At 39.7% G+C, this 27,147-nt stretch overlaps 1 protein-coding gene across 2 annotated transcripts in view; it reads left to right on the top strand.

The window, feature by feature from the left end:
* LOC126183855 (uncharacterized) overlaps positions 1 to 27,147 on the top strand; it is a 252,093-nt gene that overhangs the window by 197,717 nt on the left and 27,229 nt on the right. For both annotated transcript variants that reach the window (XM_049926145.1, XM_049926144.1), the window contains 4 exons: positions 23,045 to 23,195; positions 23,662 to 23,827; positions 23,911 to 24,020; positions 25,196 to 26,183. In XM_049926145.1, coding sequence (XP_049782102.1) covers positions 23,045 to 23,195; positions 23,662 to 23,827; positions 23,911 to 24,020; positions 25,196 to 26,183 — 1,415 coding nt within the window. The remainder of the gene's footprint in view (positions 1 to 23,044; positions 23,196 to 23,661; positions 23,828 to 23,910; positions 24,021 to 25,195; positions 26,184 to 27,147) is intronic.

Below are 27,147 nucleotides of genomic sequence, written 5' to 3'. Positions count from 1 at the left end.
TCTGACATAAAGAAAGGCTGTGTAAAGTCTAGATGGTATAAAATTTTACTCTGAAGTCATTGTGACTTGAGCTCTTGGAAGGCCATTTCACAGTCCATACCAATACCATGTTCTTTTTGAGTAATTGATTCAGAACTGGATTGTTGAAGTCCTATGTAGAGGCAAATCATGTATAAATTCAAACAGACTTAACCTAGCCCTCAACTACTCTTTTAGTTTTCAGACTACAAAATTCCTCTATGGTTCTGAGCTTTCCTTCTTCAAGTGCTATGCTGCCCATATTGAGTTCATGCCTGAAGAATTTTATCTCACTTTTAACTAATGCAGGTTTTCTCAGTTTCAGCTTCATTTCTCCATCCTACATGGCCACCAATATTTATTCCAGTGATTTACACAGTCTTTTCCAATTGGTGTAGCTAACTGTACCTAATCAATGTACAATTTCCAATTGTTCCATCAACTCCGGATCCAGGACTGTGTGCATGGCCCACAAAAATATACAGCCTGAAGTGTTCAGCCCTAACTACACCATACAAAATTGGTAATACAAGCCTTCATGAATGAATGCTGTGTACCTTCTGGACTCAGGGATAACCTAAGATTTGAGTATGTGAGCATCACATCCATAGACAGCAAAAATTTCTCCACATGAAACCTCTGTAGCAATTCATCCACAGATCCTGGTCTCTTGGTTTCACTTTCAATGATATTACTTAATGTCTAATACCAGACAAACACTCCTATGTTTCTTATGGACTACAAATAAGGGGTTAATGTACTCACTACTTGTTTGTTCAGTAACACCCTATGATAACATTTAGTTTATTCCTGTCTGTACTGCTTCCTTTGCAAAAAAGACACACTGTATACTTCAGCCACAAACTTCCCATGTGATTTTATTTTTAAATGACATTCAAATTCCTTCACTACTCCAGGAGAATCAGAAAACTCTCAGTATTCCTTAATAACAGTGCCTCCTGTGTTTCTTTCTGGGTATCTGATAACTTGTTGAGAGCATTGATTTTCTCTCTTATCTTGGGTCCAATCTGGTTCTTTTCTGTAACTACTGCATTATCTTTGCTACTACATCCCAGAATTCTCTGTACCAAAATTAATCAACCCTTTGCTTTACAGTCTCCACTTCTGGATACTGAGCTTCTAAGATACTTCTTCCCTCACTGTTTTTCTGAAAAAATGGTACCCTGACCCTGTTTCCTTTGACATACATTTTCATAAAACACAATTCAAAATTTACTGTACAACTAGAAAAATTCAGAAAATCTACCCAGATAATCATGTACACACTGAGTTTTGAAGTGATTAAAAATGTGTGCTCTACAACAACATCCTTGCATTGCACTAGCAGGATGACTTCATGCTATATTGATTTGGACATCTTCCCTTTAGCCCCCCAAATTTTAACATTCAAGACAGACCACACAAAAGTGTCCATTTTGCTTGGGAATGCTGAAAAATAATCTTGCAAAATTGCTGAAATTCCTAAACTGCTGTCTTTTAATAACTCACTTACCAAACCACCTATTATTATTTTGACAGTAGGACTTACATCAGCTGTTGTGGGTACTAGCTCTTCATTATGCAACAAATCTTAAATGATTGGTTTCTGATCAAACTTGGGCTTTACTCCATCTCCACCTCCATCTTTACTCTTCTTACAGGAAGACATTTAAACTCTGTAAGTATCCCCTTGTGAAGCAAGTTACAAATTCAGTGCGCTTCTTCCCACTTGGCATGGGTGTCTAAAAGCATTGCATTATCATTATTCAGCCTTAATGGCATTTGTACTAGGGATCTCCATCAAATACGAATTTATAAATAGTTCACTTTCCTCCAGAGGCATCCTTGCACATTCTAATTTAACTGCTTGCTCAAGTTCTCTCAGTTGCACCTCAGAAATGTGAGAAATCTTACATTCTTTAATATGCTCTTTTGGAGCCCACAGTTCCCACAATTGCCAGCTTAGTGTGATGTTACCCTTCATTGTTTCTGACACAGTCAGTTCCTGCTCATCAAGCCAGCACACAGTCTTGCAGTTATCTGCTATTCCAAATTTGTGATGACTGTCATTATAATTGAAACTCTTGCTTTTAAGGCCACACCTCATTTCACTCACACATTGTGTTTTACGCAAGTCTCTTCCCCAGCTACCAAGGTTCCTAGAACACCTGGTCTGTAGCTCAACCAGGCCAATCAGTGAGCCTATTCTCCCCATCAAGCAATCCTACACACCACCAAGGTCACCAATGTCTTCATTTACTTTCTTTCTTTGACCATTATCTGCCACCTTTTGCTCTCAGTTTGGGTCTGCAAACCTCATTGTCTCTGTCCGATACCGCACTGAGGCATGGTCTGGTTTGGCTAAATGGCTCTAAGCACTATGGGACTTAACGTCTGAGGTCATCAGCCCCCTAGAACTTAGAACTACTTAAACCTAACTAACCTAAGGACATCACACACATCCATGCCCGAGGCAGGATTCGAACCTGCGACCGTAGCGGTCCAGACTGAAGCGCCTACAAGCGCTCGGCCACACCGGCCGGCTTGGTCTGGTTTAATGGGTCATGTGGAATAAGCTCATTGCCATATTCCTCACTATTCTTACAGTGACTACTACTGTGTCTCTTGTTGGATGTGTCAAGGCCATGACTCCTCCTGCACCTTAGACACACTGGCCTAACTCATTCCTGTGGACTTATTTGTACATTTTTCAGTCTGTTGTTATTACTGTCTAAGCATTTGGCTCTTTCTGGGAAACACATGTAAATCTCATAATTGTCCCATGGTGCTGCAACCAATTGTCTCAGAATTCATTCTATACCCACAGCAAACAATTCTGTAGCAATCTCCATGCCCAGGTACTTAATCCATTTCCACCAGCAATCACAGAATCCTTTTGTGGTACCATGATATGTACTGTTGCTCCAGAAATCTACAAGCAATTCTTGTAGAATTTCTGCCAATCAGTATCCTTTTATAAACTTGTTCTTGAATTCCTATAAATCATTATAGCTGTAAACCATGTCAGTCATTCATCTATTGGTGTCTCCACTGCAGTGTCCCTCTACAAAATAAATTTGTTGCCCTGCAGACCAGGATAATGGTAACACATCCATAAATTTTTGTATGATTAGTTTCAGATTCACATTCCTGTGCAGACTGAAACACCTAAATTTTTGACAATGAATAAATAATGCTTCTACTGAAGTTACAGGTGAATGTTGTTACACAGTTCACGACAGCATTAAAATTTCCTTATCGGTTTTACCCATCTTATCATCTACTAAGTTATTATGTGCCAGCTGTGCTGCTTGAAACAATTTGTGTGCTGTTCACTTGGTGCCCAGCAAGCATATCATCTCATTGACATGTAGATTAAAATTAGTACTCTGTTCAAGCATTATCTTTTCAGTAATATCACACAATTCTTGTTTCACTGCTTGCTCATGTTCTAAACAATTTTGCTCAATTTGCTCAGTGAAAGTGCAGTAGACAGTTTCATTTTCTTCCAACTTCTTCACTATCCTCCCTTCAGTTTCCATAGCTCATGAATCACAATTTTTGTGTACCTCACTAAGATCTCAATCTTCTTTTGAAACCACCTTTTTGAAATTTTGATCAAATTTTACTTAGCATTGGACAAACTGTTCTACAATGTCACACGTTATGTCTGATTGTAACTTCATAATTTCTGTTGACTTTTGAGAAGTAACCTTGTCCATCGCTGTTTTTATATAAAAATTTATGTTTAACCTTCAAGTGGGTGCACCTATGTATAATGTGCGCCAAATACAAATAAAATTGTGTTGCACTATTCCATTGTTGTTTTACAGTTGCAGGCCCATACATGTTCCTCCATTATTCCTTCAGCTAACACAGTGATAAATCATGTTGACATATGTACAGGGCTATTACAAATGATTGAAGCGATTTCATAAATTCACTGTAGCTCCATTCATTGACATATGGTCACGACACACTACAGATACGTAGAAAAACTCATAAAGTTTTGTTCAGCTGAAGCCGCACTTCAGGTTTCTGCTGCCAGAGTGCTCGAGAGCGCAGTGAGACAAAATGGCGACAGGAGCCAAGAAAGCGTATGTCATGCTTGAAATGCACTCACATCAGTCAGTTATAACAGTGCAACGACACTTCAGGACGAAGTTCAACAAAGATCCACCAACTGCTAACTCCATTCAGCGATGGTATGCGCAGTTTAAAGCTTCTGGATGCCTCTGTAAGGGGAAATCAACGGGTCGGCCTGCACTGCGTGAAGAAACGGTTGAACGCGTGCAGGCAAGTTTCACGCGTAGCCCGTGGAAGTCGACGAATAAAGCAGGCAGGGAGCTAAACGTACCACAGCCGACAGTTTGGAAAATCTTACGGAAAAGGCTAAAGCAGAAGCCTTACCATTTACAATTGCTACAAGCCCTGACACCCGATGACAAAGTCAAACACTTTGAATTTTCGGCGCGGTTGCAACAGCTCGTGGAAGAGGATGCGTTCAGTGCGAAACTTGTTTTCAGTGATGAAGCAACATTTTTTCTTAATGGTGAAGTGAACAGACACAATGTGTGAATCTGGGCGGTAGAGAATCCTCACGCATTCGTGCAGCAAATTCGCAATTCACCAAAAGTTAATGTGTTTTGTGCAATCTCACAGTTTAAAGTTTACGGCCCCTTTTTCTTCTGCGAAAGAAACGTTACAGGACACGTGTATCTGGACATGCTGGAAAATTGGCTCATGCCACAACTGGAGATTGACAGCGCTGACTTCATCTTTCAACAGGATGGTGCTCCACCGCACTTCCATCATGATGTTCAGCATTTCTTAAACAGGAGATTGGAAAACCGATGGATCGGTCGTGGTGGAGATCATGATAAGCAATTCATGTCATGGCCTCCATGCTCTCCTGACTTAACCCCATGCGATTTCTTTCTGTGAGGTTATGTGAAAGATTCAGTGTTTAACCCTCCTCTACCAAGAAACATGCCAGAACTGCGAGCTCGCATCAATGATGCTTTCAAACTCATTGATGGGGACATGCTGCGCCGAGTGTGGGAGGAACTTGATTATTGGCTTGATGTCTTCCGAATCACTAAAGGGGCACATATCGAACATTTATGAATGCCTAAAAAAAACTTTTTGAGTTTTTGTATGTGTGTGCAAAGCATTGTGAAAATATCTCAAATAATAAAGTTATTGTAGAGCTGTGAAATCGCTTCAATCATTTGTAATAACCCTGTACAAGTGAGCAGCAGTAATATAAAATAAACAATGAGCTATGCAGGAAAAAAAAAACATTTGTGCAAGAAAATGACCCACATTACAAGCTAGCAGCACAATCCCACAATGAGGCAGTTGTCTACAAGATAATTTGTAATCAAAATAGTGGTTGACTGAGATCTGGGGCAGCTGCACTGTTAAGTTCTTCAAGTGGGTCATTACTGTGGGGTAACACCTGTCCATGGCAACAGAGTCAGATAGTGAAAGATTATTTCATTATTGTTTAATTTAACAGTGTCTTTAATGTTTGTTTAATTTAACCAAGATTAAACTGTGATTTTGCTCTTACATATTTACCTTGGTAACATAAAGACAACTATTCTTTGCATGAGTACAAAGTACACCGTGTGCCTGCTCATGCTATGAAAATTGGCACCCCTGCTTGAGGGTTACCTTTACCTCTTCATTCCCTTTACTAATTTCATTCATTAAGTCCTTCTTGAGATTACCTAAAAGTTCAATTAGTGAGAACAGCAAAACATTCTACCCATCAGGTTTTACATCTGGAGCCAACTGCTCTGCCAATTCATCTGTCATTGCTTGAGTGTCATCAATGCAAGCAGGCACTGAATCATTCAAATTAACTTCCAGTGGTCCTACTTTCACTTTTCTAATGGCACAGTACTTGGAGATTCTAACCCTGTTTTCTCCTCATACAAAATTCTGGTTGAGTATGTATCAGGACTAAACATGTCTGTCTGTAGTGCTTAGTTCATTCTTTATCCTATCCATGTCAATTATACCTCCTATTTCAAATGGCGAAGTGGAATCTACTGGGTCTCAGTCAATATCAGCCATTCTGTTACTAACACATCCAACAGCAGATAAAAAAAAAACACATGGGAGCTTAGTTTTGAATGTGTCCAGCATCACATCATCTGCTGCCACCTGCATTGTCTCTGCTGTTGTGTGGAACTGGCTGCATTGCTGTCCAGTGCTGCCGTCACCTGGTGCTACACCTTCATCATTCGACTGACTGGAACCATCTGTAGCTGCAGGTATATGACCTCATTCTGTGATGCTATCTGTGTCAGCTAAAGTGCCCACCATGTTACTGCACTCTCACTTTTCCTGCTGCAAGCCAGATGCCTTTCCACCTCAGCTGTTACTGCTCAGTGTTGTGTCTCTCTTCTCACTCTACACTCTCTTAAAAACTTTCTTAGTATGATCTCAGTAATATTACATACCATTTCTGACACACTGAAACACTGTTTTGAAACCGTGTATTACTGTTTCTTTAACAACATTCAAAACTGTCTCCTAGATGCACATGCTCCATGTTGAAATGTTTTTCCCTATCCCTCTCATATTTTACCTGAATCTGACTTGTTAAATTTTTAGTGTCAAATAAAACAAAACACATTGATTTGCTATGAGAGAACCAATAATTTACCATATGGAAACTGCCTGTATCAGGAAATGAAAGTCTAACAGGAGTGCATGGATGTACTGAATAGCAGACCTACATTTTCACATCTGCATCTTCAAAGTCGAACCACACATTCTCCACCTGTCAAACTCACCTTATCTTAACTGCAGGACAGCTACCAGCACATTGCACTCCAATGAATAACTCTGAGAGCGAATGTGCTATGACAGACAAATCTGGTAAAAGCTTCATATATTGTCGAGGCCAAGTATCCACCAATTTTGTAGGTGTACTTTTGTTACAGCAACTGCACAAAGCTACTGATGCTTTGTTCAAAATTCACAGAGCTAAGATGAATGTAACTTCTTACCCCTGCCTCAACACTACTGATACGTAAGATAAAATTGCTTGCACTAGAATGCACAATACTAACCAAGTGGTCACAACACTGAGGCAGCAAGTACTGGAATATTCAAAGCACCCAACTTACCTACATGAATTGTAGTCCATCACAAGTGGCATATGCTTTGTGCATTGTCTGGCATAATCTAAGCATGCAAATTTGTCACAAATCAAAATATACTTGTAATCACCAATCAAATTCACTTCCTATGTATCTTGACTTGCAAAGATCTTACTTACTTAATGTGTTCAAAAACAAAGCTTATAGGGCCATAAGTATGGAACAGCATCTTGTATAAGTTCCAAACTCTCCAGGCTCCATCCATTTTCTTTTTGAACAATGGCATGTCCTCCCCACTGTGGCCTGTTATGGGTGACAAAGAAATCACACAGCCAACTTCAAGACTTATTACTGTTTTTGATAGTATAATAACTTCCATTGATTGATTGATGTTATACACTTGCAGAATGGCATGTGACAGAACTTTGCCCATCTCCTGTTACAATTGAGGCATTATGTGGAATGAAGACTTAATTGCAATATAAGGAAACCGAGGTTCAGAGCATCAAATATTTGATGTCATGTTTCCATTCATTTCAATTCCTTGTACATGGCCAAAATTTCAAATAGAAATGATGTATTGTTGTTTCAGAATAAATGATGTGATAGTGTAATATGTATGACTTACATACTGATTTGAACTGATAATATGTACCAAAATAAAAAGGAAAAAATCTGTACTGCTTAACTCTTTTCGGCCATTTGCTTTTTTCTTTTCTAGCAAGAGTTGAAACAATACCTCATACTTTTTCAGTGGGAAAATTGTTATCAGTGTTGTTGATTGTATAACAACATATTATGGTATTCACATAATTAAAAAATACAGTTTAACTTATATTTAATAAATTTACACACACTTCTGTGAAACCTTTTTCAATATATGAAAAAATGTAAATGACGATAGTGTATACAAACCTAGCTTCTCTCCATACTGAGGACTGTAAAGGAGTTAAATGGTATTCTGCAAACTGTGAACTTTTTATAAGAGCATAGGCTTTTGTGACTGGAATCCAATTAAGTGAAATGTGTATGGGTCTGTTACTGTGACATATGTAATAAAACTACTGACCTTTTAGCTACCATTGCAATGTTCATTGGAGTGGTAGAGATAGAGATAGTAATCAAAATTTCACTGGTTTTTCACATATGACATGGTCCCACACTCTGAAGGATTTTATTGAAATGTAACAGTAACGCTGACAAGAAGAGGGGACAGTATGATACAAAATGTGTTAAGACATTAGGCAATACCTTCCGTAGTACTAGGGGGAGCTGTAGAGGGTAAAAACTGTAGAAGAAGGCAGAGATTGGAGCAGAACTAACAAATAATTGAGGACTGTTGTGTGGCACATAGAAACACATAATAGGAAATAGTTAACACTAGCTTTCAAGCTCTTGCTCTTTTTCAAGTAAGAGTATACACATTCACACATAGAGCCACACAGATATCCAAATGTACATACCTGTGGTAGCAGTGAGACTGATTATTGAAAGCAGTTGTCTGGGTAAATGGAAGTCGGGTGGACTAGGGAAGGACACATGAGGCAAGGAGGGCATAACAGTGTAGTGTGAAGCAGGTCTTTTGACAGATGACTCAATGGCTGCACAAGACAAAAGGATTTCAGAGGTAGAACATATATGGGATAGAGAGAGGGAGAGGGGGGAGGCAGGGGAGGAAATGAGACAAAGGTGGCAATGAAAAGGGAGACAGGTAGAAGAAGAGGAATGGAAAAAGGAAGGGAGAGAGAGAGAGAGAGAGAGAGAGAGAGAGAGAGAGAGTGGGTGTGAGTGAGTGAGTGGCCGCATGGAGGGGGAGGAAGGGATGGGGAGGAAGAGTGGCAGTACATGATCTGGATGGGGAAGGAGTGGTGTGAACAAAAGAGAGGTGGGAAACTGTAAGGTGAGGTAGTGGGAAACAAGTTAGCAATGGTTTAGCTTAGGAGAAGTACAAGAGTGCAGCATATGCTGGAGAGACATTTCCCACCTCTGCAGGTCAGTGACATTTGTGCTGAAAATGAGTATTCAAATGACCCATGTAGTGAATCACCTGTTGAAGTCATTAGTATTGTGATGGACGGCATATTTGGCAACTGGGCAGTCAAGTTCATGGTTTGCCACAGTTTGGCAGCAGCCATTCATGCGAGTGCACAGTTGGTAACTTGTAATGCTCACACAGAACACTGTAGAGCAACAGCAGCACAGCACATATATAACATGGATTCTTTCATATGTGGCCCCTCCTTTTATTGGGTAGGAGGTGTGTGCAACTGGACTGCCATAGGAGGTGATGGGTGGATATTTGGGACAGGTCTTGCAGCTGGGTTGACCACAAGGGAATGACCCATGCGGTGCAGGATTGGGAGCAGAATTGGAGTAGGGATGGAAAAGGATATTCTGTAGGTTGGGTGGGTAACTTTGGGTGATGTGTATAGGATTTTGGGTGTGATATCACTCATCTCAGGGTAAGATGAGTGAAAGCCCTGCTAAAGGATGTGGGTGAGCTTTTCAAGATCTGTTTATGGGCAAGGTGGATAGGATATTGTCTGTCAGTAAAGGCTCTTGTAAGGTTATCAGTATATTTTGACAATTCCTGCTTTCCACAACAGATGCAGCATCCACAGGTAGTGAGGCTGCATAATTTGTTTGACATGAAATGGGTGACACCTGTCAGAGTGGAGATACTGTTGGTTGTTGATGCACTTAATACAAAGAGACATATTTATGGAGGCATCTGAGAAGTGGAGATCAATATGTGGGAAGTGGCTCACTGAGTTGAGAATGACCAAGTGGAGCTGATTTGGGAGTAGGTTTTAAGGTTGCGGGGGAAGGAGGAGACATTGTCCCTGCATGAGTCCAGATCATGAAAACATCATCAATGAATCTGAGCCAACTAAGGGGTTTTAGGTGTTGACTGGTTAGGAAGGATTCTCTTAGAAGGTCCATAAAGAAGTTGACGTTGGATGGTGCTATTCAAGTACTCATGGCAGTATCACAGATTTATTTGTAGATTTGGCCTTTGAAAGTGAAATAATTGTGAATCAAGGTGGGGTGTGCTAGAAGGCCTAGGAAAGAGGTGGTGGATTTGGTATCTGGAGGATATTGAGAAATTTAGTTTTCTATAGCAAAAAGGTCATGGGTTTGTGGGATGTTGGTGTGTAAGGACATCACATCCACAGTGAACAACAAGCAGTCTGGTGGTAGTGGGACAGAAACTATTGAAAGGCAGTGAAGGAAGAGAGCAGTGTCTTGAATGTAGGACGGGAGGTTACCAAAGATGGCTTGGAGCCATTGGTCAACAAAGGGCGAGTTTGTTCAGAGGGAGCATTGTCTCCAGCCACACTGAGATGACCAGTGGGTAAACCTGTGATATTAGTTTGTGGAGTTTGGGGAGTAGGTAAAAGGTAGGAGTGTGGGACTTGCTGGCATTAGAAGGGTGATGGATTCAGGTGTTGGGATTTTTTGGGACGGATATAAGGCCTTGAGGAGTTACTGGAGGTCCTGTCGGACTTCTGGGATGGGGTAATGGTTGTAAGGTTTGTATGCAGATATGTGGGAAAGTTGGCCGAGACCTTCAGAAACATAGTCACTATGATTTGTGACCACTTTGGTGGAGCCTTTGTCTTTGGGAAAGATGATAAGTTCTGGATTGATTTGCAGGTTACAGAGATCTGTGTTTTTCAGAGTATTGGGCTGGACTGTCCGGGGAGGGATTTGGGAAGGGAAGGTAGGCCAGGTCAGAAGTGAGGAGTTTCTGAAAGATAACCAGGGGATGACTGGATGGAAGGGGAGCTGGATCACGTTTGGAGGCAGGGTGGAGCTGTTTTAAACAAGGCTCTATTTGTTGTTCTGGTTGGCTGTTGTCAGTGGGATGTATTGTGAACAAATCTTGCCACTGCAGAGAATGGGTAAAGGAAAGAAGGTCATTTACAAGCCCAGCATAGCTTGGGCTACATACGAGGCCTTTAAAAAGTACTGAGACGTCTGCAGGGGTCAAAGTTTTGGCAGAGAGGATTACTGTAGTGTTATGGGATTGGTGTTCAGGAACAGTGTGTCTCAGGGAGGGTGGAGTAAGTTTTTGGGGATATGGAAAGTGGAGTAAGTCAGCAAGGCATGAGAGGTTGACAGGGAGGTAGGATCAGAGTGGTAGGCTCTTTCTTGGGCATAGGTAATCCCACGTGGGCATAGAACAGTAATTGGGACAGCTTCCACAGATGGTGCTGGGAATGGTGTTCCAGTTGTTGAAGGGCAAGAGTTTTTGTTGCAGTGATGGAATTAAGGAAGCTCCGGCGGCAGAGTCAAAGGATTTTGTGAAAGGAACAGATTTTGTGAATGTAGCAGAGGCTGTCTAGTATGGTTTGAGCTTGATTGTATGATTGTGAGGGACCAGATTGGTGAGGGTGAGGGACAGATCGAACTGGAAAAGTTGAAGCTTCTTGTGGTAGGATGGGTGACAGCCCAAGATGCCAATTTTAATGGTAAGCCCATTAGATGGGATACCATGTACCAGCCAGGATTTGAGAAAGAGGATGTACACTTTGAGTTTTGCTAGGAAAAAGGAGAGTTTTTGGAACTGGTGGAGGTTTAGTGGTTAGGGATTCATGGTTGGATGGTTGGGAGACAAAAGGAGTGACAGAAAAACAGGTTAAAAAAGTTGAAACTAAGAAGATGAAAACTTGGTTGAAGTCTTACAACAGAAATAAATGGTAGGTACTGTATAGAGAGTTGTGTAGGAAGTAATAAGAAAGGTCAGGAAATATTTTAAAGAATCAAGATGTAGTAGGAACGCATATAAATAGATATGCTCGATTGCAAATTGAAACAGTAAAAAAAACGTGCATGATCATATAATGCGGTCATAAATAAACTCATGCAATCAGCTAACAGTCAAGTTTGGCAGTATGTGATGGTTGTGAAGAAAATCTAAAAAACACTGGAATTAAGGGGGGTAGGATGTCAAACTGGCCGATCTGGAGCAGGGGAGGCACCACATGACACTTCAATTTCCACTGTCTATACTTCTACAAATAAATTCATAAAACTTTGTCAACATGACCAGGAAGGATTCAGGATTCACACTCATAGCAATGGAAGTTCAAAAACATAACAAAATAAATTTTTTTACGTGTGAAATTTCATCATTTTTCACTTACTATTGGCTGCATTTGTTGCTATAGGTACACTTTTCTTCATAAGTAAGAGAGATTCTTCGATGAATTTTGCACAGCATACAAACCATACTTACAGGTGTATGGAACTCTAGAATTTATTTAATTAATGAAAAAAATGAATGAGCTGTTACATTTTAAACTTCATGTTTAGAAAAAACTCAAATTTTATGGTTAATTATCTCAATTTTGACCACAGTTTTTAACAGATTTGGAAAAGTCTAGAGTTTCATATACCTGTAACTATGGTGTGCAAAATTCATTGAAGTATCTCTCTTACTTATGAGGAAAAGTGTACCTATAACAAGTGCAGCCAATAGTAAGTGAAAAAATGCTGACATGTGACAAGTAAAAAATAATTAGTTTTTATGTTTTTGAACTTCCACTGCTATGAGCGTGAATCCTGAAACCTTCCTGATCATGCTGACGAAATTAAAATGTCATGTTGTGCCTCTCCTGCTCCTAGTCGGAATGTTTGATGTCCTCCCCCCTGTAAATGTTTGAAAAGGTAAAGCTGCTGTGAGAACAGGGAGTTGTAGTGCAGCTCTAATTAGCGTGGTGGTTTGTTAAAACAGTGGACATTCAAATTGCACAATGTAGGGTCACCAGTATGTGTTTTGAAGACAGATACTCTAAGAGAGAAGAAAGTATATAAATATTAAGTCATAAAGAATGTATGAATGGGTTGTAGATAAGTGAAGACAAACAGGAACAAAGGTAGAAGTGTATGGGATGGAGGAGAGTTTATCAGCAATGTATAACAGCCATAGTAGTTCCTGGATGGAAAAATACATGAAATTAGGGAATAGCACCCACTTACTTACAGTGGACTGGTGCATGGCACACAGAAACATGTAATAGAAAACAGTTAGCACTAGCCTTCGATCTCTTGCTCTTCTTCTAGTAAGAGTACACCCATTCACACACACACAACTACACAGACTCTAATGTAAATGCTTGTGGTGGCAATGAGACTGATAATTAAATATTGAATGTTGAAAGGAGTCTCCTGCGAGGAGAGGTGAGGAGGTGGTAGCGAAGCATGCAGGGGTAAGGAGAGGGTAGCAGAGTATTGTGAGGTAGGTCTTTTGATGAATAACTCAGTGACTTTCCCTTATTTTGTTTATTTTTCCATCCAGGAATTTCCATTATTGTTAAATAACTGATGATGTTGGGTACAAGAGCTTCTCTAAGATGAGGAGGTTGTTACAGGAGACGAATTTGTGGTGGGCTGCATCAAAAGGAATCTGTGTTAGGCCACAGCAAAAGAAGTTTTCTGGCAGGCCGCATCAAACCAGTCAGAAGACTGATGATTGAAAAAAAGTCTTGACTTTCATAGTAAAGATTAGAACGTCCTTTTAGGGGTCCATGGCTATTTTTGGCATTTATTAAGTATTTTACTATGAATGCCAATTATCAAATTTTATTCAATCTATAAATACATAACATGTTTTAATTTTTTAATGATAATACCACTTTTTACTTATACCCCAGTAACTTATCAGGTATCTTTGCTGTTACATTTTGATTGCTAACTCTTTGATCATCTGTTTGTCCTGTATGTGCCTGAGGTTAGCTTTAGGAACAAACTTATGTTGTGTAGTGACTCATCTTAACTTTACAGCTGATGGCTGCCATTCTCCTGTGAACCTACCTTGTTATAGGAATGCTCCCAGATAACTCATTCTTCTGCCTGACACAGTTGCCCTAGATCAGAATGCTAAAATGAGTTTAGACCAGAGAAATGGACTGTTAAATCTACAAGCTAGAACAGAACCAAATGTCTTTGTTGACAAGGTATTATGGTGGCCTTTAGGTGTCATGCTTGATGTGTAATATGGACACACTGCTGTAGTGTGTCTGGCACCATAGAGCAAAGAACTCTCATGGAAAACCATAGACTCAGCTTACACCCACCTTGCACATTCAGCATGAAGTCATGGAGCCCATACAAACTTCATCCTTAAAGAGAATGCAAGCTTGGTCTTACTTGTATCAATAACACTCTGTGAAGACCCATGAGGGTCTAGAAATAACCTAATCAGAACACTACATCTACCACTGTATCTTTCACTGCACACCTTGACAGCATAAGAAATATATTATGCTTTTGCTGAGTGCTTTATTTTGTGACCATTGGGTCATCGGAGGTAAAAGCATTGACACGGAAAAATGAAATGAAACAAGACAAAGCACACAGTGTAAGCATACTTATTTGGTCAGGAGGGACATGAAGTTTTCAATGTGGAGTTCCATTACTAACCACATTACTCATGGATTCAAAATACACTTTAAATAAAACTGAGCACATGAACTGAAACTGAAAGCTAATAGCTATTTGATCTTTTACTTTGGCATTTGTAGTACGAGCACACTAAACAATTACTGCGTAATATGCAGTCCCTTGGTAATCTGCTGAGATGTCCATCTTCACCATTGTCCACCGCTGAGTCTCTCCCTGACTGCGTCCCCACCCTTTGCAAATCACAGTTGGGCCATTCACGTGGGAAATCTTAAATACTTTCTAATTATTGCATCTGATACCATTTCAGATAATTTGACCATCTTTCTCAGATGCCAGCCTTCCCATAAGAGATTATGACAAGTTTCCTTCTGATTTTAACAGTCAGAAAAATAATAATTTTCTATGAGAATATTTTTGCTTTCTCCCCCACCCAGGTAACAACAAGTCTATTTACTTGGCCAAGGGGTTTCTCTGCAGGTATACTACATCTTTCAACATCTGTTGACTGGAAGGCCACCTACTCAGAATGTTCTACAAAAATCTCAAAGCTCTTGTAGGCCTTCCACATGACCACCTTGTAGCCATGCCCTAATTAAAGGTTCTCCCTCCTCTATCTACACCGAGCGAGGTGGCGCAGTGGTTAGCACACTGGACTCACATTCGGGAGGACGATGGTTCAATCCCACGTTCGGCCATCCTGAATTAGATTTTCCGTGATTACCCTAAATCGCTCCAGGCAAATGCTGGGATGGTTCCTTTGAAAGGGCATGGCTGACTTCCTTTCCTGTTCTTCCCTAATCCGATGAGACCGATGACCTCGCTGTCTGGTCTCCTACACCAAAAACAACCCAACCCGTCTGTCTACACACCTATTACATCATACTCTGTATTCTGTCACCCTGCTTAAGATGGATACAAAATAGGCTTCTCATGGCCCCTCGTATTGTGGCACCTCGTACATTTGCATTTATACCCTGTACTTGAGCATGGAATGTAGCACTGATAGAACAAAAGTAACTGGGTTGTGACACTTCACCGTTACTGCTGACATGAAAGTAATTGCTGTAACAGTGTATGAGTTGAGAAGGATTACAAGCACTGTACATTCCCTCCATCTCTCATCACATGATGCGTTAGTTGAAGTGGTTCTCTCCGAACTTCTCATTCAACTCTGGAACATTTTTTCTTCCTTTATGAAGAGTTCAGTATGTGTGAGATACTCTGGGATTTTGCAATTGCATATCCCGTGCATGGGGTAGAGCATGTATTTCCACACTGTGATAGATGACTGTTATCAACTATTGATCTTTCATTATACACTCCTGTCATAGTGCAAACTGATCATTGCAAAATGGCCAGTGATTTTCACTCTAGTGATCACTTTCCAATGTGGATTCACCTGTTCGACAGAGTAATGTCTGAAAAAAATCCACCGAGATGGCTGATCACTAATGCAGACTGGATACTTTAGAGCCAACCTGCTGTGTTCGAAGTTCAAAATGGCATCCAGCACTAGATGGATCATGCTACTAACACAGTCTGTAATGCCACTGAAAGTTTTGTATTGTGGAACACAACAGTTTGTTGATAACACAAACAGAAAATACATTAAAAATGCTCAGAATCTGTGTAATTCCAAGTCAGTGACCATCTGTAATATTAGTAAGACCAGAGAATAATGCAAGAGACAAGTCCAGTAACATGAGCAGTGGTTGTAATCCAGATATCAGCTGACGATGTGAGTAGCTGCATCAATAGTGAAGGCTATGTGTATGCTTGCAAGAGACAAGTCCAGTAACATGAGCAGTGGTTGTAATCCAAATATCAGCTGACGATGTGAGTAGCTGCATCAATAGTGAAGGCTAGGATGAAACCACCTGCTGCTTACAGCTGCTTTCCTTTACAGTGCAGCTAAATCAAAGGTTCTTGCCAAGAGATGTGGTGAGTGGGGTGTATCTGCTGTGCTGCCTGGTACTTGTGTAAGGACTGCTTTGATTGGAGTTCCACCTATGGTGTGACTTGGAAATGCTGTCTTTGCTGTCTGTGTCAGAAACAGCATTCTTCTCCTTCTGAGATGCCATGTATGGGCAAAAATGGCCCATCTTGTCCCACATTTGACACAGGGGAGGGGGTGTAGTGGTTGCACCTGGTGACTGAAAGATACCTCCTTGGTACTAAACCTCCATGAAAGTTTATCAGGCTAGCTAGAAGTCTGCAGTAAGTGGTACAGGCAACTTAAAGTAGAACCAGTTGTTCTTCTCACTCAAACTGCAAAAGTTAAGTTAACCCTTTTCTCGATCAACTTACTGAATTGATGATTAGGACTCCTCCCTACCTATTCGGTCCAGTTTTCTTGCTGATGTAGTCACATGAAGCAGCTCTTGTAGTGCCATAAGATTCTTTGACAGATGCAGATAGTCTATCTGTGTGGCTGTTAATGGATATTTGGGTAGTTAATCTACTTTAAATAAATTTTTAGGTGCCATTATGGTGAATTTATTAACAAACATTGTAAAACAGCTAACAGTCACACCATTAAACATAAATAACTTCAAAATTATGTAAAATTGAGAGCATAACTTGCACAAACATCAAGTCTGGAATGTGTCCTAACACCATCTGGCATGCAACAGAAATCTGTAGTGCACATTGAATAACTTTAGAGGTATTCATATACTGTCAGGAGATTAATATCTTTTCTTTGTTTCCTGATATACATAGTTTATTGCATATTGGCATGATAGTAGCAAAGCTTTAATGAAACTTAGGTTCTGCCTAGCATTTAAATTGTTCAAGGTGGCTTTTAATAATTAATATTTAATAAAAGAAATCTCTTTGCATTGTGCCAAAATGAAATGAAATGAAGTCATTGTGTGGCATTGATGGCTTGGAGGACCCACCCAGGGAAGTTCGGCTGCCGAATGTAAGTCTTATTTCAGGTGATGCAACATTGTGTGACTTGCACGTCAGTGATGATGAAATGATGATGAGGACAACACAGCACCCAGTTCACAAGCGGAGAAAATCTCAGACCCACTGGGGAATCAAACTTGGGCCCGCTGCATGGTAGGCAAACACATTACCACAGAACTAAGTAGGTGGACTGTGCCGAAATGTTGGTGGGCCTCTGGCATAACCTTTGAGCAGGGTTCACTCTCCTGGCTGACCCAATGCTCTCCACACCACAGCCATTGAGCACATCCATTATCACTACCTGTGTATTAATTATTGGAACTGCTCCTTACTTAGTGCTGTAGCATTCTATATTGCTGCTTAAGAAAGTGAGTTATGCTGTTAACCGCAATGTTCCAACATAGTGTTACAGTTAGCAAATAGAATGTTGTTCAAATAAGAAGAATGTCATTTGATGAAGACTCCATCATCTTGATGTCTGATGATGCACTTGATTTACAAACCCAGGTCTGGGGAGGTACTGTTGGATGTCATGTTGCATCACGCAACTTGCGGTAGGGGTGCTGGGGACCAGTAGTTTGGCATGGTGATGGGGCATAATTGGAGGTGATGTTCCTGCTGCTGCAGATTGGGGGATGGTAGTGCCTGATTCACCTATGGTCCAGGAAGCAGGTTGTAAGGGCTGACAGGAGCCTGGTCCTCCTGCCTGGGTCCAAACTGGTTCTGATGACAGTGCCACTGTTAGCTATCTGCTGCCATGTGATAATGGTGCCACTTTTGTGCCCCCATAATTGTAGTGGGCAGTCTGAATGTCTGAGCCGATGCCACAGCACCTGCCTAGAGCTGATGACATGTCAGGGTGTGGCTGTGGTGAACCTGAGGCTGCAACAAATGCAGGAGGGCCTGTAGTATTTGCCTATGGAGAAATTTCTCTGGGGTCTTCTCAGGGAATCAAGTGAACCTGTATGAGTTCAGAGGTAGAGTGAACGCATCCTGCATTGATGCTGACTGTACAAGTAAAGTATTTGGAGCAGAACACACACTTCTGGTTGGTGGTAGTTATGCAAAGAATTAGCACTGTGAAATACTGCAAATCTGTGAAATAAGCCAAAGTCCATCATAACACTATGAGAATTCTAGATACAGTCAAATTCCATATAAAAACAAGTCCAAAGCCAACGTATATCCATTCACCATCCAGACAAAGTACTAGACTGACTTACCATAACGGTTTGTGTCACTTTATTCTACTCTAGAGATCACGGGAATGTGCCATGTCATACGATGTGGTGCAGGCGGGTGTTTTTTCATCTAACATCTGTGTGCTTGCTGCTGATTATCAGCCTGTTCCTCATGATTCCTGAGACATGGCATTAAGTTATGATAATAAAATAATTAGATGGTAAAATATCACCATTGTTCTTCATCTTATCAAAGGCATTTAATTGTCAGCCATAAATTTATACAATAAAAGCAGTGTTTTATGGAAGACCTGATTCAGAAAAGACTGGTTATTTTTCAAGGAATAACACACAAAATGTTATCATTGCTTTGTAAAGCAATTCACAGAGGAGCACCACATCATATACTCGATGAGAATTTCAAAAGACTTTCTACATGGCTGGAATACAGGCCCAGTACTCTCTCATTATTAATGATAAACAAGATTATGTGCATCATATGTCAGAATTAGGGATATTGGAAGAAGTTGTACATTACAAAGCTGATAAAATATGTAGAAATAAGGACAACAGTAAATTACGTTTTCATAAATGTGATTAACTGGGCTTGCACAAATGGACTAGCTTTTCACTTTGAAAGAAACACAGGTCACCCATTGAAACAAGTCTTCTGAATGTGTAGGCAGACTGTTTCTTGAGATAAGTCAGTTTATTTGAAATCACCGTCAGCTGACTTCACCTGATATTCATTTTGAAGTCTGCCTAAAAACTTATCAAATGGCACAGACAAGATGATGACTGTGTATCGGAAGGGAAAAGTTGGTTTTGGTCTGTGCTGTTTGATTTGTACGCATGTTCATAAATGACCATGTGATGAAAATTGGTTAATTGTTAAATGGAATAATGCAGTCTATTCAGAAATTTAATATGTTTATGATTGCTGTGGATCTGATTTGGAGAGAAACGCATGACAGCTAATCAATGCTTGTACTGTTCAAATAATTTATTGGAATGTAGCCAGATGACGTCTTTGACAACTGATGATATTTCAACAGGTGCACACCCAGTCATTTTCAATGCACAAATGCTGCAAGAACATTTAAATTTGTACAGTGCTTTCTTGGTGCATTTGTGCATTGAAAATGACTGGGTAAGCACCTATCAAAATATCGGTAGTTGTCACCAGTGCATGTGCCTTTTTGTTGTCGGCCATTTGCAAATGAAAATGTCACAGTACAGTGTGCCTGAGCATATAGCACTTGTGAAGGCCTACTACACAAGCAATAAAAGCTCAACTGCAGCTCAAAGGAAGTTTGAAACTGAGTTCAAGCTGAAGACAACTGGTACAAGTGTGTTAACAATAAGAATTTGATTCGCAAGTTTGAGAGAATGGGTAGTGTTTGTGATGACAGTGTTGGTAATGTTGGTCACCCAAAAACGGTGAAAATGCCTGAAAACATCAAAAAGACATGCGCTGTGTTTCAAACCAGCCTCATGAAATCTATCAAAAGAGCTGCACAACAGGTGGGAATCAACCAGAAGACACTGTGACAAATTGTTGTTGAAGACCTGCATCTCTTCCCATACAAAATTCAAACCCATCAACCATTGAGCACCAGGGCTGTGGAACAGCAGTTGTGTTTTACCAACACTGTTGTCGACAGAATTGACAAACAGGACATTGATGTGAATATGGTTTGGTTTAGCGATGAAGCCCATTTTCATTTGGATGGGTTGGTCAATAAGCAATATCATGACATCTGGGAGACTGAGATTTCGCATTTTGCAATTGAGATGTCTCTTCACCCTCAGTGGGTGACTGTATGGTGTGCAGTGTCCATAATCGGTGTGATATTCCTTGATGGAACTGTGACTACCAAATGCTACGTGAAGGTTTTTTAAGATAATTTCATCCACATTATCCGAAGTGACACTCATTTCGACAGGATGTCATTCATGCAAGACAGAGCTCAACCTCATCAAATTCTGGCTCTGGAGTACCCAGAGGCCACTGGCATGGGCCTCGATTGGCCGCCATATTCTTAGGATCTGAACACATGTGACTACTTTTTTGGGGACTGGAGTAAAGACAAGATGCACAGCAATAACCCCAAAACCATTGCTGAGCTGAAAACAGCCATTCAGGAGGTCATTGACAGCATTGATTTTCCAATACTTCTGCAGGTCATGCAGAATTTCACTATTTGTCTGCGCCACATCATCACCACTGATGGCAGGCATCAAAAATGTCATAACCAAAATCTGAATATCTGTAGTGAGGTTTACATGTCGAATAAAGTGTGTGCACGCCATAGTTCATAACTAATTTGCGTGTTTCTTCATATAGTTCAATAATTGTCACCTGTATCTGTTGCACATGGCAAGCATAATGAACAATTTCTTGGGCACCACCATTGCATTGTGCCACTCCAAGGTGATTACATTAACAGCTATTCATTCATACCAAGGGAAGTGCTGGAACGAGGAGGCTCAGCATACAGAAGTGAGACGTCCATCTTTATTACAAGTGACACATTGTGCCCACCTTTTTGAGCAGTTATCATGGGAATGCTTGTGAAAACAGTCTGGGTATGACTGAAATGTGTGCGTGACGAGGGGCCAATATTTCATCCCTTTTTTCAAGGTGGAGCCAGAGTGCAGCCATGTATGCATTACCTGGGATGGAAGTGATGACTGCCATGTCTGTCCAAGGTTCTAAATGGTGACTGACTGCCTGGGAGACTTTGAACAATTGAGCCAATTTCTATACCTTCCCCAAGGTGAGGTTGTCAAATTGCAAGGGTTTTTGACATACTTCCTTGCATGGGACTGCAAAAATAATAGTATCCAAGATCATAACCTCCACATATGATTCCTTAGCATTGGGAATAATGAAGGAACTTCATTTGTGATGATATAATTTGACAATGCCTGTGAAAATGGGCTTTTAAGAGAGCACACCTTTCATCAAAATTTAGCTGGGCCAGTTCAGTGTGTGTGTGTGTGTGTGTGTGTGTGTGTGTGTGTGTGTGTGGTGGGGTGGAGAGCAAGCTTACAAAGAAACCAATATGTTGGGGGCAGATTCCAAGGGAAAAAAGAGGGATTTATCAGTAGCAGGGGCTGTTACCTCCTTCAGTGTGGCAAAACGCTGTCACTTCTCATACACACTCCACTCTTCAACTGTTTTGTCATATAGCAGGAACAGTGGTGCATGTGTTTCTGTCTGATTTAAAAGCAATTTTTTGAAAAGAGCTTTCTGGTGCTTCAATCCTTCCAACAGCTGTTGCAAAATATGCTGAAAAATGGCCTCCATGGACAAGCCTGACTGTGGTTGATGCTGTGCTGAGTCCATGTTTGCACAACATAGCACCAAGTGAAGTGGCACAGTGGTTAGCACACTGGACTCGCATTCGGGAGGACGATGTTTCAAACCCGCATCCGGCCATCCTGATTTAGGTTTTCTGTTATTTTCCTAAATTGCTTCAGGCAAATTCTGGGATGGTTTCTCAGAAAGGGCATGGCTGACTTCCTTCCCCAGCCTTCCCTAAACCCAATGGCACTGATTACCTCACTATCTGCTCTCCTCCCTCAAATCAACCAACCAACCACAACATAGCACTAAGTTTGACCACTATCATTGGCACTTACATTGTAGCTAGCAACATAAAAATAGGGTGGTAATTCAGTTAACTCATATATTTTACAGTTTAAATTCAATAAAAGAGTTGCAAGTGTAGTACACAGTCCAAATAATTTAGTATAACAGCAAATAGTTTCTTGTGTAGAGAATGGTAAGTGTACAGTACTGTGTGTAAAGACGAAGGAGACTGAGCAGCTTGAAGCAGCTACATAAATAGGTGGTCATTGTGAAGTCTGGTGTGTCTGATGCCCACCAAAGTGGATGGTAGCCCTAAGGGTTAAAACAGTTTGTTAATGTACATTTTACTGCCATCAAAGAGACATTTAAGTATAGCAACAGTTGTTATTTGAATGCAGCCTTGCTGTAACCTCTGTGCTAGTGTTTGACTGTGGAAATGCTCTGTTTGCTGCTAATCAACTTCAGTATATGTACAAGCAGTTCATTCATTTGTATACAGTTGAAGATGCAATTTGGACATTATATGAACACTTCTGAACTATTTGCACATATTGCCCAATTGAAAATGGACATAGATGTCAAAATTAGCTGTTTGTGGAAGACTTGTAGATTTTAGTTTGATTATCACAAACAAATAAAGGAAAAATTACTTCTTGATAGTTTTAGTTAAAAAAGACTCTAAATTAGCATTTTTCAGATTGCCAATTTATGATGATGTAGATTGTAAGTAAACAAAACAGAATTTTTTATATGAATAATTTATTTTGATACAATGTGATATACATATTTTTTGTTACTCTTTTCAGGCCATACTTTGAAATGAAAGCCCAGTTCAATCAGTTATTGGAAGAGCAAAAGAAGCGTGTCAAGAGTCTAGAAAAGCAAGTAGGCCAAGCAAAAATGAATTATGCAGAGGCACTACGTAACCTGGAGCAAATCAGTGATGAAATTCATAGGGTAAGTAAATATTTCATGCAAACACATGTATACACACACATTCACAGAGGGAGACATAGAGAGCAAGAGGGAGATTCTTTCTTGAAAACCAGATATCTTGAAATCATCTGGAGATTGTTAGTAAGGCAACATATTTGTAGCTTCTGCTTATAAATGTCTTTTTTATCACTCTGCAAAGCACATTATGTAAAAGAATGACTGGAATGTTGAATTTGTGCAATTTCTGTATAACACTGTACATAATATCATCTATTATAGTAATAGTCACTTTAAATAACAGAACTTTGTGGGAGGATTCAGAGTGTGACTTTTTGAGTGAACTTACATAGTGATATTCAGTTTCATCTTGTTCTTATAGTGCCCTTTCCCATACTTCAGTTTGTCCACATTTGTGCCAACACTTTCCCACTTTTATTGTGAATTTATAACTTTCTTTCTGTCTATATTTATTGACTGTTATTTACAGACTCGCAAGTATAGTGGAGATCCACTAGGAGCAAGGGGCTCTGGTGTTGGCTCAGATTCTCCAGTTCCATTACTTACCTCTCCTGAGAGACCTGGTGAAAAGATTGAAGGTCATCCAGGTGGAGTACTACCACCTGTCCTCAGCTCATCATCTGCTACTGACACAGGTCAGTTGCAAGAATAGATTAATTTTGTAATATTTTTGTAAAGCATTATCAGTACTTACCATACTGTGATTTCTTTTATGCAGATGTATGGTCCGATTCCACAGGCACAGGACCTCCTGATTCTGACTCAGGTGATGAATTTCTTAAGCTACCTGACAAGTTAGGGCCAAAAGCTGCACCTATAGTATCTAAGGTAATTTTTATTTCTATTTCAATGGCTTGCATACTGAATACATGTCCAAACTTAATGTATATTACCTAATAGTTATGTAAAGTGAAATGTCTTATTTTATTCTGTGATCAAAGCCACAACCAGTTCCTTAATCAAAAATGGTACATTCCTATTGATTACCATATTTCAGAAATATAAACAAAAATCATTTATCTGTAGCATTTTAACAGTAGTGCCATTCTTTCTTACTCATTTCATATTTCAAAAAGATAAAAGCAGCAGAGGAGCCATTTGCTATTATCTGAGAGAAAATATAATTCATTTTGAAGTAATCTAACTTCCTGAGGCTGCTGTGAATATCATTCACACTTTGTACTGAACTGTTTGCAAAGCACTTGCTCTGAATGTATTGTTGTTTTTGTTGTTGATGTTCAAATGTACTCAGTAAGATTTGATCTACCCATTAAGTTTTCATGCAGTTTTATTCAAAGTTACAAAATCGGTGCCAAGCGGTTCTAGGCGCTTCAGTCTGGAACTGCGCTGCTGCTACGGTCGCAGATTCAAATCCTGCCTCGGGCATGGTGTGTCTGACGTCCTTAGGTTAGTTAGGTTTCTGTAGTTCTAAGTCTAGGGGATTGATGATCTCAGATGTTAAGTCCCATAGTGCTTAGAGCCATTTGAACCATTTGAACAAAAGTGGCTTGGGAACTTTATGCTCATTTGTTAAGCACATAATGTGCAGGTGGATGAGGACTGTGGTTAGTTGGGGTGGTAGGTTGAAGGAAGCAGGATGTAGACATATACTCTCATTTTGTTGAATGTATGCCAATGAGCAGGAGAAGAATGGTGCTAATGTGGCTGACATCTGAAATTTGATTTTGTTATGTTTTCTTGCATTCAACGACATAAACTGTTGTTCTTAATTTATACCACACTAAAACAGTGTATGTAATATTTTTTGCTTGAAAAGAATGTATTTTGTCAGTAGATCATAGAGACACTATTTTCTTCAAGTCATTCAACTAATTTAATCCACCATCGCTTTGTCTTCAGCAACATGAAACGTAATTTTAAAAAATAAAAATTTATGTAGTATATCTGTTTAGGTGAACCAGAGATTAGTACATCCATTAATATGAACTGTGTAAAGGCCATTTCCTCTTCTATGAAACATGTTGCTTTTGTTTCTGTTTCAGGCAGAAAAAGATATGATACATTCCCAGATGTCAGAATATTTGGGCACTCCAAACAGAAGTGTTGAACAGTCTGTAAATGGAAAACCAATGGCCGAACTAGCTATACAGTCGCAAAACACCTTACAATCTACATCATTGTCTCCAAGGCATATGGTTACCAAGATAAATTCAAAGGTTTTGGAAAGTAACTCATCCAATACACAGTCAAAAAATAAAACACTCTCAGGTTTTGAAGTTTCGGAAAGTGATGAAGACAGTAACATATTAATGAGACCTCATGAGATAGAGAGTTCTTCTGAAACAACTTTACTGCCTGAGAATACTTCAGATGACCAGGTATGGACTGAGATTAGCCTGGAACATTCACCAGAAGAAATATCCCAGCCATTTGTCAAAATGGGATCTGCTGCAAAATCTGTGGAGAGTAACTATACTCCTGTTTTACCCATCGCAGATAATGAAAGTCAGCAACCACTCAAAAGCATTGAAGCTGTAAGATTTGTCCAACAGAACCATTTTGCACCACAGGGCTCATCAAAACAAGAATCTGTAATGAAATTTTCACGTCATTCATCTCCCATCAAGAAGTGTTGGACTGAAAGTGCTGAAGCAAAGTCTCCGGAACAACATCCACTCTTGGCAGGGAAGGTACCATCCCCAGCACACATAATAAAGTCAGGTGTTCCAAGTCTGTTTAGAGCAGTTTCGTTGGACAAAGCTACTCAAAATTCACCTGTTAAGTCAAAATTAGATAGTAGCTTAACTCGATTTACAACACGTTCAAGTACAGTGACTGAAGGAGACATGAGTAATCTTAACCGTCGACAGAGCTTAGACACATTGCTGTGGAGTGGACCTACTACTGAAAAGGTCAAGGAATTGTTGTCACATGGCATGATGATGCTGAATATCTCATCATTAACAGAAAGAAGAACAAGTGAGGCACCAAGTGAAACTGTGGAGGAAGATACAGAAACTACTGCTACAGGTAGTGTATTTATTCTAAAATATTGTGCTTGGAGTCAGAGTTTATATTTTACAGCAGTCTTGATTAAATACCACATGAAACATGCCATTGTCTTCATAATACCATATAGAACATCCTTTAAGCTTCCATGCAACAGTAATATGTTGTAATGCAATATCAGTCATAATCTTAGATTTGTTTAGGTCAGTGAGGTGTGCATTCCATACCTCATATTTACCATAAATATTTTGAAGGATGAGTCAATTTAGTAAACTTTTTTACACATTTATTACATAAATGTAATGTTAAGCTAAATATGGCCCACTTCCAGGTTTATAGATGACTTTTTATTTTTGTTCAGTGGTTTTTCTACGTATTGGAACAGTTACCTTGGAGAAACAACTTTGACTTGAAAATACTTTTACTGTTAGTCAGATATTTTATTTTCTTTTTTAGGGTGCCAGAAAGTTTTATGGCTTTGTATATCACTCCCTTCTGTGCCTATGTTGCATTCACTACGGAGAAGTGCAGATAATGCTTTCTTTTAGTTTTGTATTGGTGATATTCTCTATTCCTCTCTGTCTCAGAATCATTGTCAACGAAACATTTCAGTACTGAATAAATTAACAGTGATGCTGTGGTTAATATTTTCAACTGCATACACAGACCTCAAAGCTGCAGTTGTGGGAACCAAATCTGTAATTCAAATTACTTTGTTCTGCACAATCAATAAATTTTGCCACATTCAGTAGCTTTGCTAAAGCATTATCCCATAGGACATCAACTGATCTTTTTGTGTTGAATGTTGGTAGTCTTACACCAAAAATACCTAAACTTAAATATGCTGATAAGTTGAATGTATAGTTATTTAAGTTTTCATCAGTAGGTATGCCCAAGACCTGAGAACTCTCTATCTCAATTATTATTTCTTGTTGGTCTACTGTGTTAATCATTGTGTGGTGTTTTTCACATTACAAAATTGTAT

This window comes from Schistocerca cancellata, chromosome 4 (assembly GCF_023864275.1).
Source record: "Schistocerca cancellata isolate TAMUIC-IGC-003103 chromosome 4, iqSchCanc2.1, whole genome shotgun sequence".
In the NCBI taxonomy this organism is placed as follows: Eukaryota; Metazoa; Arthropoda; class Insecta; order Orthoptera; family Acrididae; genus Schistocerca; species Schistocerca cancellata.
The sequence above is the reverse complement of the archived record's forward strand: the minus strand, read 5'-3'. Positions and strand labels throughout refer to the sequence as shown.